Raw genomic sequence first — 17,262 nt, 5'->3', positions numbered from 1 at the left:
TCTGTTCCTACTGGGTTCAAGCTTCAAATTCAGGACAGGAAAGACACAAATCCTGAGAGGCCACACATAACCTGTACTACCTGTGGTGAAGCTGAAGCCATTCTTGGAGTGAAAGCTTGCAGGACTGGGAGGCACAAGTTTATCTCCCCTCTTGCCCCAGCATTTTGTTCAGCTCATTTGGTTCCTTATGGACCTGCCACTACCTCCTGGCAGAGAGAGCACACAGCTGTTTCCATACAAAAAGCAGTATCTGAAACAATACTAGTATCAAGTGACACATAATGAACTTGTGGCCAAGTCCAAACAGGAGACTGTGAAGGTTTAAACCTCTGCAAGCTCACAGTGACCCTTTTAAAATACTTTTCTTGAGATTTCAAATGTGTCTGACAGAACAACTATGAATAAGAATTTGTGCAAAAAAAGTGGAAAAGAAGAAATTGTGTGTGTTCCTGCTGAGCCAGCACCAGCCTCACCATGCTCCTGTGCAGGTTCTCTCTACCAGGAGCCACATCCCTCCCCACGGCTGGCTGAGAGTCCAGGATAAAACAACCCAAGTTTTTCCATGGCTTGTTGAAAGATATAAAGGCCTGCAGGCAGGTAAAGGGGTAGATGTTCCAGTCCCTCTGAGCCAAAGCCCTAATATGAAGATAACAGAAAAGAATGGGAGAAGAAACTGAGTATTCAGGGAGGTAGTTTGCAACTATTGCTATAAATGACACCATTGTTCTTCAGAAAGGTTTTATAACTCAAAGACGCTTGTATTTTAGAACTCATAGTATTGGGCCATCATAATTCTGATATACTGTAGGCGTTTATGCAACACAGCTATGTAACCCCAGGGCTACATTACAATGAATATACATAGGATAACATTTTTGTTTTAGCTTTTTTTTTTTTTTTTTTTAAACCTAGAAAGACAAGATTCTTGTGTATTTGCACAGGAGACCTCATGTAATATTACCATACTATTTCTAAGCCCTACAGGTATAACCTTTCTTTTTGCTTATTAGTTACTGCAGCTTTCCTATCTTCAGGTTTTCCCCTATTTTAGAGATACCAGAGAAGTGCAGTGTTTTGTTTGCTATATGAGATATAGCCAATGTTTTCTGAAAATAGAAAACACACTAACTGCATTAAGCACTTCATACTGACTGCTAAAATTGTAATTAATTTTTGAAGACATATCTGACATTTCCATTTAGTCTTAAAAAAAAATCTATATTGACATGCATCTTTTCTATCTTCAAGGTTTCTGGAAGTTTTAAAGCTGCAGGATCAGTGTAAATTTGGCTCCTCAGCTAGGAAAGCAAACAACTTCATTGCGGAATGTGGTTAAATAAAATCCTTAGGTCTGTCTTGATCATCACAACTAGAATTACCAGCCTGAGGTACCACTGCCTTGCAACTATTTGCTGGGAACCAGTTTGGCAGCAGAGCTTCAGAACTAGATAGAGGCATCATTAGCCCAATTTCTCTGAAGAGATCTCCCATTTTTCATGGGGATGGAGAAGTGGAAAAATAAGTTTCAGAAAGTAAACCAAGACCTCGGGAGTTGGTGGAAAAGCTTCTCTGAAGTTGCTACAGTTTGAAAGGTATTTTCTTCTCATGAAAGGTAGCAGCGGTGCCAGTATAAAACTGCACTTATACTCTAGTTGCATTTTGGTGCTAGGAACAGTAGCTGCCTGGGTCAGTGCACAGGAGTGATGTGCAATCCAGCACTTCCATCTGGCTATCATTGTTTCCCACCAGTACTCCGTACATGCAAGACACACAGACTATAGAGGGCTTCAAGCAGACTCCATACTTGCTTTATGCTCAGTACATGTGTTTTAAATAAAGATATTTGAGGATTTCACAAAAGCCCAGCTGACAAACACGACAGACATAGGCTTAGAAATCACAGGGAGAAGAGGTAATGAGGCTCCAGTGCAGAAGAGGGCCCATACCTTAGTACAGGTTTCTCTTACTGTTATTTCACAGAATATTTTAATCTTCTCTGTAGCATCCTTACTGTGCAGAGTTAGGAATAAATGAGACTCCAAGTCCAATTAAACTGTGTGGATTTGAAAAGGCAGCCATTTCCAAGAGGCAAGTCAAGAGGCATCAGCATCCAAGACAGGAAAACAAGGATCAGAAGCCTCCTGTTCTTATGGAGCGTGTCCATACGAACCAAGCGTAAGTTATGGTAATTCCATCCTCCCATAATCAATATACACAAAACTGTGGCCAAAATATCAAAACAGGCAGAGTAACATCCTGCAGAGACACACAACAGCAGGTACCATCCTGCAACGTGTGCGTGTTTAACCAGGGTTTGTAAGTCCCTCTCTCCATGTGGCTGCAGGAACTTGCTCCCGCTGAGCCTGGCACTGAGCCCTTCCTTGGGTTGCATTAGCATTCACAGTTCTCCTCTTACAACGCCTTTTTGAAGAAGAGTTCAGGCAGTCAAAGCATCTGACTTCTGAGATGCTTATCCAAGCAGGCTGGAGGGAAAGGAAATACCTGCCCATGCTCCTAGCTTTATATCACCGGGTCTGAACTGTAGAGGATCTTGTATGGAAGAGCTGGCCAAGGCAGAGCCTGCAGACCAAGAACTCCTCCGTCTGCAGCACAGCCCCTACCCCAGCCTGGCATTAGCACAGAAAAACCCGCAGAGCCTAGAGGTCTCAGGAGGCTTTCCAAGAGCAGCGCTCCGCGTTATTCCCGTTACGTCAGTTCGGTACCGTCCTCGGTCTTCAACAAGGCCCCAGCACAGCCCTCGCTGGGCAAGTTCTGGTCAGACACCTACAAACAAAGCACAGAACTGGCAAAGAGAGAAGGTTCCTCCATCACCCTCCAGACACATTTGATTTTTGAAGGAGTTACTTGTGCAAAAAGCCATGGCTGGGTCAAGCTGTCTGTTCCTGCTCACTGAGTACAACACCGGTTATTGTCAAGGAATGTTCTCTGTAGGCACCAGACATTAGTGTTCTGTCACCCCTAACGGACACGTGATCAGCAGTGCCAGGATGGGTGGTTTGGAGGTTGAGCGGCCTGCAAAGGCTGCCTTTTAAGGACAGCTTTCCATAAGCATCTTAAGGCTGCAGTGGTGTCAAATCTGAACGACACCACGTCAGCAGCCCGGGCTATCAGGCAACTCCTAGGCATAGCTGACAGCTAGTCTGGAATTCAGCACAAAACCATCAAAAAGTTAAGACCATCATTCACGCAGAGGGAAAGACATTCAGAAAGGGGCGTGCTGGTCAAGAGTGCAGCAACACACTTAAGGATTTTGAGAAGGGTTTCACAGAATGCTTAAGGTTGGAAGGGACCTCTGGAGATCATCTAGTCCAACCCCCTGCTCCAGCAGGGACACCTAGAGCACATGGCACAGGGTGGCATCCAGGCGAGTTTGGAAGATCTCCAGAGAAGGAGACTCAAGGGGTTTGAGGATAACTAACACTCCAGGTCCCTTGTGACACTGCCAGGTACTGGCCATGTACACATTTCAGCAGGATTGTGTTTCAAAACATCTCTCAATAGCTTCACTTTACAGTGGCCACGGTTCATACTTGGGAAATAAACCTTTTGTGAATGGGGACACCTATTCCAGACTCTTTGGTCTTCAGCATCAAATGTGCCATCTGGCTTCAGAGATGGGTCAAAATCCTTTTACACTAGAAAGACAAAACAAGTCTTGAGAGGTTATTCCATACTTTAAAATATAGGAGTCAGGAAGGAAGGGAAGGGGAAAGGAGATAACGGTAACAGAACAAAGCAGCAAAATTGGGCAGAAATGTGTTACCCAAGCAAATACTATGCTAAAAGCCAGCCAGGTGCTGAGCCGCAGAGAATCCTGTGAGCACTGTGGCCTTGCTTGCTCCAAGCTCCTTGCCAGGTAGGGATCAGGGCAGATGGACAAGTCACATAGCCTCAAGGCACTGGAAATGCTGCACAAGACTTGCTCTGTCCCACACCTGAGAGCAGGGCCAGCATTTCAGAGCACATGAAGGAATCACACACATCCACTCCCTGCAAGAGCCTTTTCCAAACCTGTTCATCTCACTGCACTACCCATTGTCCTCAGTGACACAAATAAAGAGGGTTGGTCTTGTCACATCCACTGCTGCTCCTTGGGAAACCACACACAAAAAAGAATAGGGCATGCGTCACAGGGCAATTATTTTGTTCTCAACTTTTTATCAACGCCAGCAACAAGAAAATGAGGGTCAGAGAAATACGTCAACCCAAAGTAACAGGGAGCTTGATGCACTACAAGCCTCAGTTGAGGAAGTCTCGAGTGCTACCGTGAAGCTGCCAATGCCCTGCTCTCACCTGCTGTCAGCAGGATCCGCGGAAGCATTTCATTAAAGTTCTTTCCCCCTCTCCAAACATTTCACACTGCTCACACGATCAGATGCAGAGACGGAATTTGCTCACCCAAGGTGCCAGAGGGGATCAACATCATGAGCGAGTCATCCCATTATCCAGCTTCCAGGTTAATACCCACACGGACCGCATTTCTGCGGGACAACAGGTCTCCGGCCGCCCGTAACAAGGCGCCTCCGGGGCAGGACAGCAGCACAGGGGGAACCTTTCCCAGCCAGACACGCAAAGGGATGGAGGTCCTTCTGCTGCTGGGATGCAGCGCCAGCCCCGGCTACCAGCGCGGAGCGGCGGCCAGCTCGGAGGAACGAAGCCGAGGGCCGCCCGCTGATGAGCTGCTGCCCCCCGGGGCCTGCCCGCCCCGGCGTCGCTGCCCAGCGCGCGGCACCATCTCAGCGGTCACCGGGTTCCAGGGGCTGCTCCGCTGGACGGATGCCCCAGGGTGCCCCCAGCGCAATCTGGATTTCAGCCTGTCCACAGCGTGTTAACTGCGCGTAATTGCATCTAGCAGGTGTAGAACAGAAACCTCCACCTCCTGGCATGGAAGGACCCACGGAGGGATTTAAAGAGATAAAAGATAAAGAGACACATCTATTTAAAGGCGGCGCCGGCCGCGCAGCCTGGCGAGGCGCCGCTCTGCGCAGCGCCTGCCCGCGGGCACCGGCGGCCCGGCCGGCCTCGCACGGCTGCGGCCCGGACCCCGCGCAGCCGCCCGGCCCGGGGGGCTCCGCTCGAGCCGCCCTCACCGGGCGGGCGCCGCTGCGGCGGGACGGGCCCGGAGGGATGACACAGCAGCGGCGGCGACGGCCGTTACATAACGGCCACCCCGCCCGCCGCAGCCCCCCTCCGCCCCCCATCGCGGCGAGGCGGCGGCGGCCCCGCCCGCCCCTCACCAGCGGCTGCATCTCGGCGCGCACGGCGGGCACCTGGAACCGGTCTATCTCCTCCATCATGGTGGCGGCGGCGCGGGCGGGCGGGCGCGGGCGGGCGCTCCTCAGCCGCCGAGGGACGAGGCCGCCGCGCTCCGCGGCTGCTGCTGCCTCATCGCCGCCGCGCCGGGGTGACTCAGCCGCGCCGCTTCCGGGTCCGGCCGCCGCCCCGCCCCCTCCCTCATACATATTCACGAAGGGGCGCGGCCGCGCGGGGACGGGCGGGCGGCGGCGCAGTGCGCATGCGCCGCTCTCCGCGCAGCACCCCCCCCCCCCTCCTTTTTCGCAACCACCGCCCCGCCGGACGTACCATTCCCTCCCCACGGGGGGATCGGGAGACCCGCCGAGCCCCCCCACCACCGCGGCCGCGTTGGTGGCGCGCGACTTCCGGCGCGTTGCCATGGTTGCTACTATCAACTTCCGTTGGCCGTGGGGTCGCGGTGAGCACCATGCCGGGCCGGGCGGGCGACAGGCACCAGCAGGTGAGCAAGGCCCGACACCATGGGCGTCACTGCCGTGACGTCACCGCCGCCGTGACGTCACCGCAGCGTGACGTCACCGCAGTGCCTCCTGTGCCTTCCTCACATCGTTCCTAATGCTTCTGCTGTCCAAAATGAGCAATTTTCAAGTTACAAAAGGACTTTATTGCCACAAGTTCAGAACCAAAGAGTGCATTCAGCCAGAGATAATGGAGATGTTTATGCTCCAACCATGTAGCCCATTAATAGCAATAATGACGTGCGCTAAACTTAGCTTGAAATGCATGCTTTGAATTTCAATTTCTTTTATTTTTAAAGTTTCCACATAAATATATTCAATTGTTTTCAGCAGCCATCATCTTAAATAGTCTGAAATGAATAGACTTTGTATTACATTTGAAAAGCTTAATTAATGTTCTGCAATTACATTACTTTTTTAAAGCTCATAAAAAGTCATAAGCTGTTTAAATTATCTGCATTTTTTGACTTTTCACAGAACATTTAATAAAATTATGATCTCTCTTGTTATTACAACTCATTCTGTATCACCTCTCCTATATGTGCCTTGCACTCGTTAAAATCTCATTGCTGAATTCTGAAGTTTTGCCTGCAGTGGAGTTCCAATTCTTGCCAAGAAAATCTCTTTTGAAAATTATTAAGGTCCTGCTTCATACGTGTTTTTCCTCTCTGTCTGCGATCATAACGACACAGGAAATGAGCCTGCTGGCAGACTGTGAGCCCATTTTTTCCATGAGCATCACTTCTGTGCACTAACTCATCTCTTTCATTGCTATCTCTGTGCTCTTCATTCCTCTCTTCTATTTCCTGCACATTTCCTTTGCCCTGCCGTGCCTCTTAGTGGATCGCTCTTTTTGAGCTTCTTCTTCCTAAGATGGTTCTCACAGCCATGATAATTACTTGACCATTATCAAGTTCTTCCCTTTTAAGACATCACTTACAGACCCTTCTTCACTCTTATGGCTGTGTGTTCTTCAAATGATTTTGATCAGTGTTTTCTTTCTTTCCCTGCAGGTGGTGGTTGTCTGCTCTTCTTCTGTGCCCCTCTTGTCTCCGCCTTTTCCTCTGATATCGGCTTCTTGTTTTGTCTTGCTATTTATTTCTTCATCCTGGTGACCTCATCTCCAGTTCAACCTCTGCCACGTGACCTCTCTTTATTCTCTTTGAATGGAATCTGCCCAGCTTTTGTATCAAAATATGTCAAAAGCTGATTTGTCATTACGCGTAAAGTCATGCCCTCCAAGGTGAATCATTTGACTTGCTCTAATCCTTAATGAGAAGTGTCTTTAGGTCATTCCTGGTCTCTGTTTGTGTTCATTTGGAAGGAATGTGCTTCCATGTTCAAAGTCTGTTAAAATAATTAAATACACTGGCTCACTGTGTGAATCAGCTTTGTGTTTCTGATACTGCTTGGTAAATGAGAAAACTTGTGTATGATCTGTGTGCCAGTACCTTGGGGATCTGAAAGGAAGTTGTATATCCTTCCTTTGGGATCTGAAATATGTTACAAGCAATCAAGCCCAGCAGTATCTTGGGCAGATGCAGAGCTATGGAAAGGCTTAAGCCAATACCCCCAAATCTAACTGAAGTCAGTGGATAGGTTATATTCTCAGCTTCTTTGAAAATTAGGTCTTGAGTATGACAAGCAACCTTCAAAGACGTAGTATTCTTTGGAATCATTGACCTGCGTGACCTGTACAAAAACACAGAAGAGCTGCTGGCAGAGCAGGGCACATCCCTGTGTCAACCCTGGGTCACTTTTGGGTGGCAAGAGGAAGTGGCCAGCAGTTATGAGATTTTTTAAAAAGAAGTTATTTTAAACGTGGCTATCTCAGATGCTGTTGGAAGTGCTGGGTATGCTGAATCCCGAGTTCTCTTTCTTCCCTGTGAGGCTTCAGGAAAAGCCTGGTCTGAGCAGTGGGCCATGCTCTGTGCTGCTACATACACCTGTGGCTGAAGCCCCCAAGGAAAAGCAGGATGTGACTGTGACTTCTTAACTGGCATCACATTTCCTTCTTTAACTGGCATCACATTTCCTTCTTTGTCTGCATTTACAGCGTGGCTGTGCTGGACTAAGCACTTAGGATCACCCCTGGCTTTTAGCAATAGATAACTTGCACACTGTGAGAAAATATCTGAACAGCGAGGCACTTCTTGTTACACTTGGCATGTGGGCTTGGGCCTGCTGATCTATAAACAGTTTCTTTTTTGTTCAGCAAGTTGTCAGAACAAGCCAAGGAGATTACTCCCAAATGAAGTCAACAACCTTTTTTTTTTTTTTGTCTCCTGCCAGAATGGCTTTAAGGTGCTTATTGGTTCTTAAACATGCATTAAACCATCTATGTAATATAAAATAAATGGTTCGTTTAGTGTCTCTCAGAAAGCAGATTAAAAATGTGTTGGCAAATAGCTCCTGAATTGGCATCCCTAGTGTGCAAGTGGTTGGCTGCTGCAGGGCAGCCTAGAAGTCATTTTGCTTCCTTTGGCTTTGTTTCTGTGCCCTGTTTCTCTGCTCATTGTGTCACGCAATGGTTTCCTATAGAGACTGCTAGTATTCTAAACAAGAATAAAAAGCTAGCAGGAAATTATTAAATGGTTTTACTCTTATAACTGACTTCCCACTTTACCTTCAGAATCCCACAAGCAACGTTGTGCTTATATTTTTCAGGTTACATATTAGCCTTTGTGTTGTTCTCTAGGGGAGGAAGGGAGGATAAAATCTCTGCTCAAGAAAATAAAGTACATTTAGCAGAAGTGATCTTTGATTAATCAGCCTTGCAGTCTGATTGTCTTATGCTGAGAGCTTGTATGGGGCGCAAAGAGGCTGTAGGAATGTCTCTTCAGTGGTCTTAAAAAAAAAAAAAAACACAAAATGCATAGCCTAGTTTTATCACTGCCCTGTGATGAGTGTTTCGTTAGTACCTAACCGATTTTCAGCCCTTGGAAACTTTGCTTAATATGAACTGACAGTTCTCCTTTGAAAAGTAATCAACCTGCCTCATCCCTGCCTCTGATTTATCTGGTATTTTAAGCTGGGTCTGCAAACCCAGGCAGCTCAGCCCTCCTTGTGCTTTAAGCACAGGGAGGAATTTCCCCTTGCTCAAGGAGATTTTGTGAAGTGGGGTACCTGGCTCCTCACCTCATAGTGTGTGTGCAGTGAGCACCCAGTAAAGCCTGTTGGGAAGGGGTGAGCTCAGCTGACATGCAGGAGGCTGCAGAGAGGGGTCTCTTCCTGGCACGTGGCAACATCCTCACATCTCTGACTCATTCAGTCAGGGCAGGCCTTGGATGGGAATGTGAAGGATAGACACGTTTTTTCCTGAAGGATTTCTGCCATCAGGAATTGAAGATTTGAGCTGCTTCTTGAATGAACGCTTGCTCTTAGGAGTAAATCCCTGCTTCCTAGATGATTTAGTTACCGTCAGCATTGCCACTGACAACTCGGGAGCTATCTCTATCAGAGGATAAATTGTTGAGAAGTAAGACTGTGCAAAATATCTCTTAAAACACAAACAAACAAACAAATGATCAGAATTGCTTCAGGACTTGGAAACAGCTTCAGAGCTTTTGCTCTTTATCGAAGAAAGCAGGGACTGACAGCTCTGTTTTATGTGAAATGAGTTAATAAGTCTCACATCAGCAGTTAGGAGGTTGTCACATCACCAGCAAAGACAGAGAATAAACATCACTGTTGACAGAATTAGCAAGAAGACCAAGGCTTGGGTGGATGGCAAAGTGTGTTTCTCTATTCTCCTATTTCCAGGCCAAGTTGGAAGCATATTGGGAGGCTGTAATGTACTCACACCAGACAGCAGATCTCTCTGCTGCTTGCCTTCCGCTTACGCATTTCTTCAAAAAGGCGGATGCAGAAATAGGATAGCTCTTCCCAAATGCCAGCCTGATAATGCCCCTTGGAAATACAGCAGTGTCCTTTGGAAAGTAGCCAGGAATTCCTTCTTATTTTAAATTTACCATTTTATAATTAAACGTTATTCAGAGGGATTTAATTTGCAGACAGCCCAAGCATGCTACTTAGAAATGCACTTAGAAAAGAATATTGGATAGCTCAAGCACAGCAACAGGAAAACTTCCAGCTGAAGAATTTGATTTTGCAACTATTTGTATCTCCCAATGACTTCTCTGCTTTAAGGGGAGTAGTGGGGAAGGAAAGAAAAGTTAAATGGAACCTAAACGAGCACTTTTCCTCCGTTTTCTTCTCTTCACCTGTGCTGCTCTGTTACAGTGCTGTATCTTTGTGCTTTATTTTCTAGCAAAGTCAATGTTTGGCCCAGGTGAGAATTTCCAGGCACTACTATCATAAATATGCCCTAGAAGAAGGGTACAGAAGAGGCCAATGATTTGAGCCTTATAGAGTCTTAATTTAGATATGACAGTTACTAAGTTCTAATTTCTTTTCACTGTGGGAATTATGCTAAGTCTGTTCATTTATTCCATGTAAGATGCAAACAGTCATCAGAGAAAGTCAGTTTTAGCATGCATGAGTTATTGCTTTGGCATTTTTTGCCATAGCACCTCTCAGTGTGGTCTGAGTTACAGTGATGACCTAGAAGTGAGAAACACCTTATAACTCTTCTATGCCTTCTATCTACTCTCTAGTTCCCTAGCAACAATGCCTTTTTTTTCCCTAATATAAATCTCCCATAATTATTCACTCTTGTATTCCTGTTAATTATTATTATTGCAGACAGATATAGCAGCACCATTTCTTAAGAAGACGTATGATGACTCACGATGGTTTCTGTATTAAGACCATCTCCAGTTTACATATAATTTGCCAAAAATTAACTGTTTGATTCGAACTGTTGTTTGCTGGGCAGGTGTCTCACATAGGCTACATTTAAAAAAACAAACAAACAAACAAACAAACACCATTCTCCCAGATGCTGAACCATATAAGCCAAAATTCTGGTAGTCACTTATTATGTGAACTCTGTCCACGCTCGTAAGCCCGGGAGAGCTCCAGAGAGGCAGGGAGCCTACAAAAGATGTGTGATTATGTAATTAATCAGTGTATCATCATGTCTGTGCCCAACGGGATGAAGCGAAGGTTGCCACAGCAACCTTAATTCTTCTATTTTCTAACTTCTGAATGCGTCTCTTTGTGATTCTGGTAATAGTCTGTTAGCTTAAGATTTTTTTTTTTTATCTTGCTAATTATAAATATCAGCCAAAACATGCTTGAATTTTAGAGGTGTGTCTGAAGCCAGGTCCTTGCTGTGAGGCTTTTGCTAGTCAGCAGACAGCCATTATGTTGATTTACAGTTACCATTTATTTATTACATGTGTGGTGGATGCATTTGCAACCTGTTGTACCAGCACACTGTAAAGACGGAGCAAAGTACTAGTTCACACTGCAAAAGAATTGCAACTTAAATAATACTCTTTGGATAACATGTTGATATAGCAAAGATGAGAATGTGGAGATGGGGGCCATCATGCTGGCAATGCACCAACTACCTGGATGCTGTTGAGGACTTTTTACAGCTAATGTGGGAGAGAGAAGCATCAAGGAAAGATCTGACAAAGGTCAGTGTGCCGGTTTGGAAAGATTTTTCTTGCAGAAAGTAAAGAAAGAAGACAAAGCGCAGCAATCCCTCCCCAGAAAAGAATATCCAGACTGCCTTTTTCAGCAGACAACACAACTGTAGACACTGTGGTATCATTTGAGTGGGAGTTTGAGTTATAGCACATTTCGTGCTCTTGTCTGACCCATGATTGCCTTATGTCTCACCAGTACTGGGCCAAGCAGAGCGGCAACCTTTGCCCCTGGCGGCTCCAGGATAGCACAGACAAACACTGTTTTCAGCTTTACCTGTTGCCCAAGTAGTTTGATGACGGCCGGTTGGTGTAAGAGGAGAGGGAGGATCAAGGAGGGAGCGGAGGAGCCGCGTCCTGCCGGTGCTGTGTGACCGCGGCCTCCCCGGGCCCTGCGCGGCTCTGGGCTGGCCGGCCCGGTGCGGAGGACCCGAGAGCAGGGCTTGGGCGGCCTCCTTGGGGCACTCGGACCCCAGCTCCTGCACTGTCGCGTGGGGAGGTTGGTAGAGTCACGGATATTTATTCACTGGTGCTTCTTTAGATCGTGTTATTTGAAATGTAGCAACTGCCAAAACCAGTTGCCCTCGAGTTGCCTTGCCTGAGCCTTTACTGCTGGATAAGTGATTTTATAGGCCCATTTACGGAGGCTAATAGTGAGGAGGCTTGTTTTGTGTTTAAAACTAGCAGTTCCCTTTTGATTTCAGTCTAAATTAAATTCTGCTCTGGAAGTCTATCTGAAATTTTGTCTGGGCTCACAGGTGCTCTGCCCCAGCCCATGGTGGGACTTCAAGGAAATGTCAAAACTCTTTATCTTCTCCAAGAGTAAAAACACGCCTGATTTCAAAGTGAGGCCCATTTTATAAGCACGGAGGTGTATGCCTGCTCATTCCCCATTCACTGTTTTTAACATGCCTTTTTCCTAATAAATAAAAAATGCTGACAGCTTGTAATACCACTAATATTACATGGCTTATGTTATGCAAAGGGAAACAACATTGAAATTCTCAGTCCCATCAACATTTTCAGAAGCAAATGTTTCTCTTCTGAATTCTTCTTGCCAAGCGTTAACAAGTAATGGGGTTACAGAAATGCGACTTGGGGAAGTAGGGTCAAAGTCATTATGGCTACGTAATTGTTTAATGCACAGGAAGCAGGTGGTAGAAGTGGAAATTTAATTTTTCTAATCAAGAGAAATCATGAGGGAAGAGTGTAGGAATTGTATAGAGACCCATGTAGAGACTCCATAAGGTATTTGTAAGACATATGGAAAAGGAGATGAAAATAGTAGCAAGATAAAGTAGACTTTCCAGTAGAAAAACTAGATAAGTCATATGAAAATAGCAAGCCTTGAATAGGTAGCCTTGAACATCAAGCAGTGGTTCTTTGCATTAGTATGTGGTTGTCCTGTGCATCCTAAATATATATATGGATTGAAAATTACTGGGAGAGACACTAATCAGAAATAAAAAGATAGCATTTCTGGTTCAAGAAATCCCTGTTGGAGGCTGAAAGGGCATCCTGGAAAATGCTCCATAGATACCTGCTTTTGAATACTCTTGGAGACAGGTACTTTTCAAGGTGGACTGTACATCTGGCCTGAAAGGCTGAGTCTTACATTTTTCTAACGAAAATGGAAAAACGTGTAGGAACTTCCCCCACCTTTTTGTTTTCATTCCGACTTCCCATTTTGTAAACCTTCTGCACTCTCACAAATACGAAGGTTTTTTGTGTGGGTTTTTTTTTTTTTTTTTTTTTTACCATCCAAATTCCTTTGCTTCTACTGACTGTCCCATTTGGTCTTCTGGTTGCCTGTGTACCCATCCTGTACCTTTTTCTCTTATTATCTCCATAACGTCTTTCTTTTCTGGCTTTTCTCACCAACACCAGAAGGTGTAAATAAATATCTCTACACTATTAATCCCACTTGCATCATCAGCTCCCAGTCTATTTTTATCCTTAAAATTTATCTTCAACTTTATGGAACATATAGATGTAAATTTTCTCTTAGCCTCTTCTTAGGGCGTTCTCTTATGTCTTCTTCTTTCCTTGGATTATCAGTTTTCTTTGACACAGTCAGACAGGCTCCTCTTCAAATAAGGCACTTTTGCTGTCTTCCAGGTTCTCTTCCTATTTGTCCCTCAGTGTCCTCTGAAAAGCATCCTCTTTGTTTCCTCCCTGCTTTCTGTAAAGCTTTTGTAAGACATTGTCACCTTCTTATTCCTTAAGTTCCTTGTAAGCCCTCCTAGAAATACTCTGCAAGGCTCCCTGTACCCTTTTTCATTGTTTCATTCAAAGTCTATCTTAAAATTCATATTTATTTATTTATTGCTCTAATGCAGTCAAGGGGATCAGCAATGATTGACTTTCTAGCTGTTCATCAGTGTTTTCCGCTGCCTTTCAGCACTCACTGCTCTGAATATTCCGAGGTAGTAATGTGCTGTCCCTGGCCTCACCGTGATGAACAAGCATTTGGGGCCAAAGCAGACTTTCTGACGAGTTTGAACAGCGTACTAGCATGCAGCGTGCACAACATTTACGTTTATAACACATTAGCACCAACAAGGGTAGAGCACAGTGTTGCTTCACGCAGGTAAACTCCAGTCTTATATTAGGAAAGTAACTGCTTTTCCTTCAAATGATTTATAGGCAAAGCAACGGAATATTTTGGCTTTTGAAATATGCCATTGCAGGAGATGTAAGCAAGCACATTCAAGTTTCATTCTGCTTTGGTTATATTAGAAAAAAAAATTTTAGATGTGTTCTGTTTTGTTTTTCTCCAGGGCCAAACTGGACCCTCAGGAGGAAAGGCAGTACCTCAAAGACCTGCTAAAGCAGTATCCAAAAAACGGGTAAGACTCAAAAGCCAAAAGTTGTCTCTTACTTTTCCTCTGTGTCTGTGAGATAAAAACCAGAATGTATCTGAATAACGTCATATTTTATAGAATTGTTAACGTTACAGTATACTTAGCACTAAGGAATTGCTCTATATTTCCATGACGAGCTCGCTTGCCAGCAAATTAGAATAAAAAAATGGAAATTTAAACAAAGACACAATTTAGGTAAACTGTAAAATGGAAGGATTAAAAAAAGTTTGTAATTTAAATTCTGAAGTATGAGCTGACATGGACTGTGAAAAAAAATGGCTTCTCTGGTTAAAAAATTCAAAACACAGCCCAGATTCATATAATTAACATACAAATACAGTGTTAGAGAGAATAGTGTTAACTTCTTGACTGTTAGGCTTATCGTAATGTTTTTCATAGCCAGGCAAAGAAATGCATGGGGAGGCACCCTTATTTTATCTATCTTGCTCTTATATAGGGCCAAATCATGAGCTGATATAAATTCACCTAGTTCAGGAGACACGGATGGAGAAAAGCAAATTAACATCAATGCAGTCTTCTTTAAGATGGCATGGTGTGTAAACAGCTTTTCACTTCTAAAGTGAAGGCACACAGCCTTGTTAAACATTCCTCTTTTGATCCTTTAAAAAGGTATTTACCTTTAATACAAAAATAATTTTGAAAGATGCTTACCTGTTTAAAACTTAAAAGTGTTTTAGTCAACATCTCAGGGAAAACGGCGCTGAACTGGCCTTGAATTATGCATGATAAATGCCCTACAAGCAGGTGTTCGTGTGGGTAACTGCATCACAAATGACTGTTCTGCTGCCGCAGTCTCTTGAGGATGAGCGAGCCTGACCTCCTCCAGTTTGCCTCGGTTCAGTTTCCCTTTTCCCTTGTGGAAACTAGATTGCAGCCTGCAAATTTCCTTGGTGCTTGGCATACGCAGAATTCTCCATTGCTTTCAGTGACTGCACACACGGACACAGAAACCTGCTGTTTTGTGTTGCTCTGCAGATAGTGAAGCTTTGCTGGGCAGCAGCACTAAGCAGAAGTCATGAGAAGGCTCTTTCTCCCCTTTGCCACTCAGGCTGTTTCATGAGCATAGCCTGGAGTGTTCCCACAGTCTGTGCTCGTGTCACTGCACCTACAAAGAGCCTTCGCTTGCACCCTGGCCTCACCGACAGCTGCGCATGGCCATAAAGTTTAATAGCCCTGAGAGAACGGTGCTTAAAGAAATGATTGATTTATTTTAAATCCACTTATTGCGCATTTCAAATTGAGAGTTCAAATTTCAGTTTGGCCCTGAGCAGCCAAACTCTTCAGTTAGTAACTTCGTGTTCTAGCAGTTTATCTATAATGACAAGTAATTGAAATTCATCCCTGCAGTCATCCCCTGCCTATTAAAGATACTGTACCAAGACACCAACCCACTCCTATCCCAAGTTGACCAGCGCAGACCAGCAGGTCCGTGCAAGAAAGTGGTTAACGTTTCTCCAGAAGTCTCATCCCTGCAGTTATATGTCTTGAACTACTTTCTAAGTGTCGCTTATGTAATAGCACTTTAGAAGTAATTATGAGTCCCTGGATTGAGTCTTGATCAGTTCTAAGCTATGGCTCATCTGGACTTAATACGGCCAAAAGATACAGAATTGCCAGCTTCTCAACTGAAACTCAAGTGAGGTTGCGTTTTGTTCCTGGAGTTGCTCGTTTTGTTACAGGTCAGGAGTTATCTTCAATCAGCAGCTCCTCAACCTGAAGGCAGACTCTCGGCTGTCTGCGTGCACCACTGAACTCTTGCTGGCAGCTGTAGACATTTAACAGTCTTCACCTCTGGGCCTGCCTTTTGGTCTGGTCTGGTCAAAGCACAGATGGAAGGAGAGGTGCAGTTTCCTCTTCCTCGCTGCACGTTGGGAGGGATGCAAGTGGAAAGAAGTGAAGTGGTCACAGTCTTGGTGCATTAATGGCCTTGTTGTTCCTATGCTAGGATGAAGACCTGTCCACTGAAGTGGGAGAGGGGCTTGATGAATGGGGAGCAGCAAAGACTCTAATCAAACCTCCAGATCAACTGGAATTAACAGAAGCTGTGAGTAAACCTGTTCCTGAAGTGGGCATGAGATGTATACAAAACTCCCAAAACGCAAGCGTGCCTCCTACCCCTTTGTTTTGAGGGGCAATCTGGCAGTGTGAAACGTCCTAGCACTCTCTACTATCCATTATTGTCAGTTTAAACCCAAATGGCTTTCAGCAGGAAAACTGAGCAGGCGTGCTTTGAAACATGGCTTTGGGCTCAGACAGAGTACTGCTATATGGGAAGTTCTTACTTATTCAACAGGGGGACGCGGCCAGGACTTCCCCATGCTGAAGAGGGCCCTGCAGCCATCTCTGAGCTCCTCAGGGGCCAGTGGGAGTCCGAGAGGGGTCCTGTAGCCGTTTCTTTCCAGCTTGGTTCAGTGGCATTGCAGAGTCATTCACCTTTCTGCCTGCAGCGGTTTTCCTGTTCTCCACTGCTGTTTAGCACTCTCAGAGGGTAGCTACCTCCCCTGATCAGGGAGTGAAAACAGCTCATACTAGTAAGCAGTGGCCAATTTTCAAGCATTGCCACTGAGCTTAATTTTTATTATATTTTTTTGGATTGCATAGCTTCAAAACAGGGATCGTCTTTCTTGACATATACAAGACTTCCAACATTTTGTAAGTGCTATCTTAGGTGAGCTAAAAACTAATGTGACCGTGTTTTTGGTCTCCTCTGAGCTAGGTGTGCTCCAGCTGCTGCTGTCGTGGAGATATCAGCTGCAAGTCAGGCATCTGCAGCAAACTGAACCTCAGGAAAGGGAACATAAAGGACCTGGTGATCCTCTTATGCTGTATGTAACATTAACAGTGGAATTTCATTTATGATACTATTTTGTTTCCGTTCTGCAGGAATTAAAAGAGGAATTTACACGAATTCTGAGAGCCAATAATCCCCACGCTCCCCAGAATATTGTCAGATACAGCTTTAAAGTAAGTGTAGTATCACCTGTAAATTCAAGATGAGTTTTTTTTTGGTCATTAGCTGCTTTTATGTTT

General features: G+C 45.1%; 2 protein-coding genes across 4 annotated transcripts in view; one reads left to right on the top strand and one right to left on the bottom strand.

The window, feature by feature from the left end:
• The window catches only part of FAM219A (family with sequence similarity 219 member A), a 92,581-nt gene extending 87,150 nt beyond the window's left edge, over positions 1-5,431 (bottom strand). For 2 of the 3 annotated variants that reach the window (XM_088520157.1, XM_088520158.1), the window contains exon 1: positions 5,259-5,431. In XM_088520157.1, the coding sequence (XP_088376283.1) occupies positions 5,259-5,318 (60 nt within the window). In that variant the 5' untranslated portion in view covers positions 5,319-5,431. The remainder of the gene's footprint in view (positions 1-5,258) is intronic. The other variant, XM_088520159.1, reaches the window with a different exon arrangement.
• A 298-nt stretch (positions 5,432-5,729) lies between these two features.
• LOC104569394 (dynein axonemal intermediate chain 1-like) overlaps positions 5,730-17,262 on the top strand; it is a gene marked incomplete at its 3' end in the record, with an annotated part of 28,970 nt that continues 17,437 nt past the window's right edge. The window contains exons 1-4 of the mRNA XM_088520201.1: positions 5,730-5,776; positions 14,128-14,196; positions 16,178-16,276; positions 17,116-17,196. Of these exons, the coding sequence (XP_088376327.1) occupies positions 5,744-5,776; positions 14,128-14,196; positions 16,178-16,276; positions 17,116-17,196 (282 nt within the window). The remainder of the gene's footprint in view (positions 5,777-14,127; positions 14,197-16,177; positions 16,277-17,115; positions 17,197-17,262) is intronic.

This window comes from Tinamus guttatus, unplaced genomic scaffold (genome assembly GCF_059628265.1).
Source record: "Tinamus guttatus ecotype Peru unplaced genomic scaffold, ASM5962826v1 Tinamus_guttatus_pri_ptg000081l, whole genome shotgun sequence".
In the NCBI taxonomy this organism is placed as follows: Eukaryota; Metazoa; Chordata; class Aves; order Tinamiformes; family Tinamidae; genus Tinamus; species Tinamus guttatus.
This window is presented reverse-complemented; position numbering and strand designations above follow the sequence as displayed.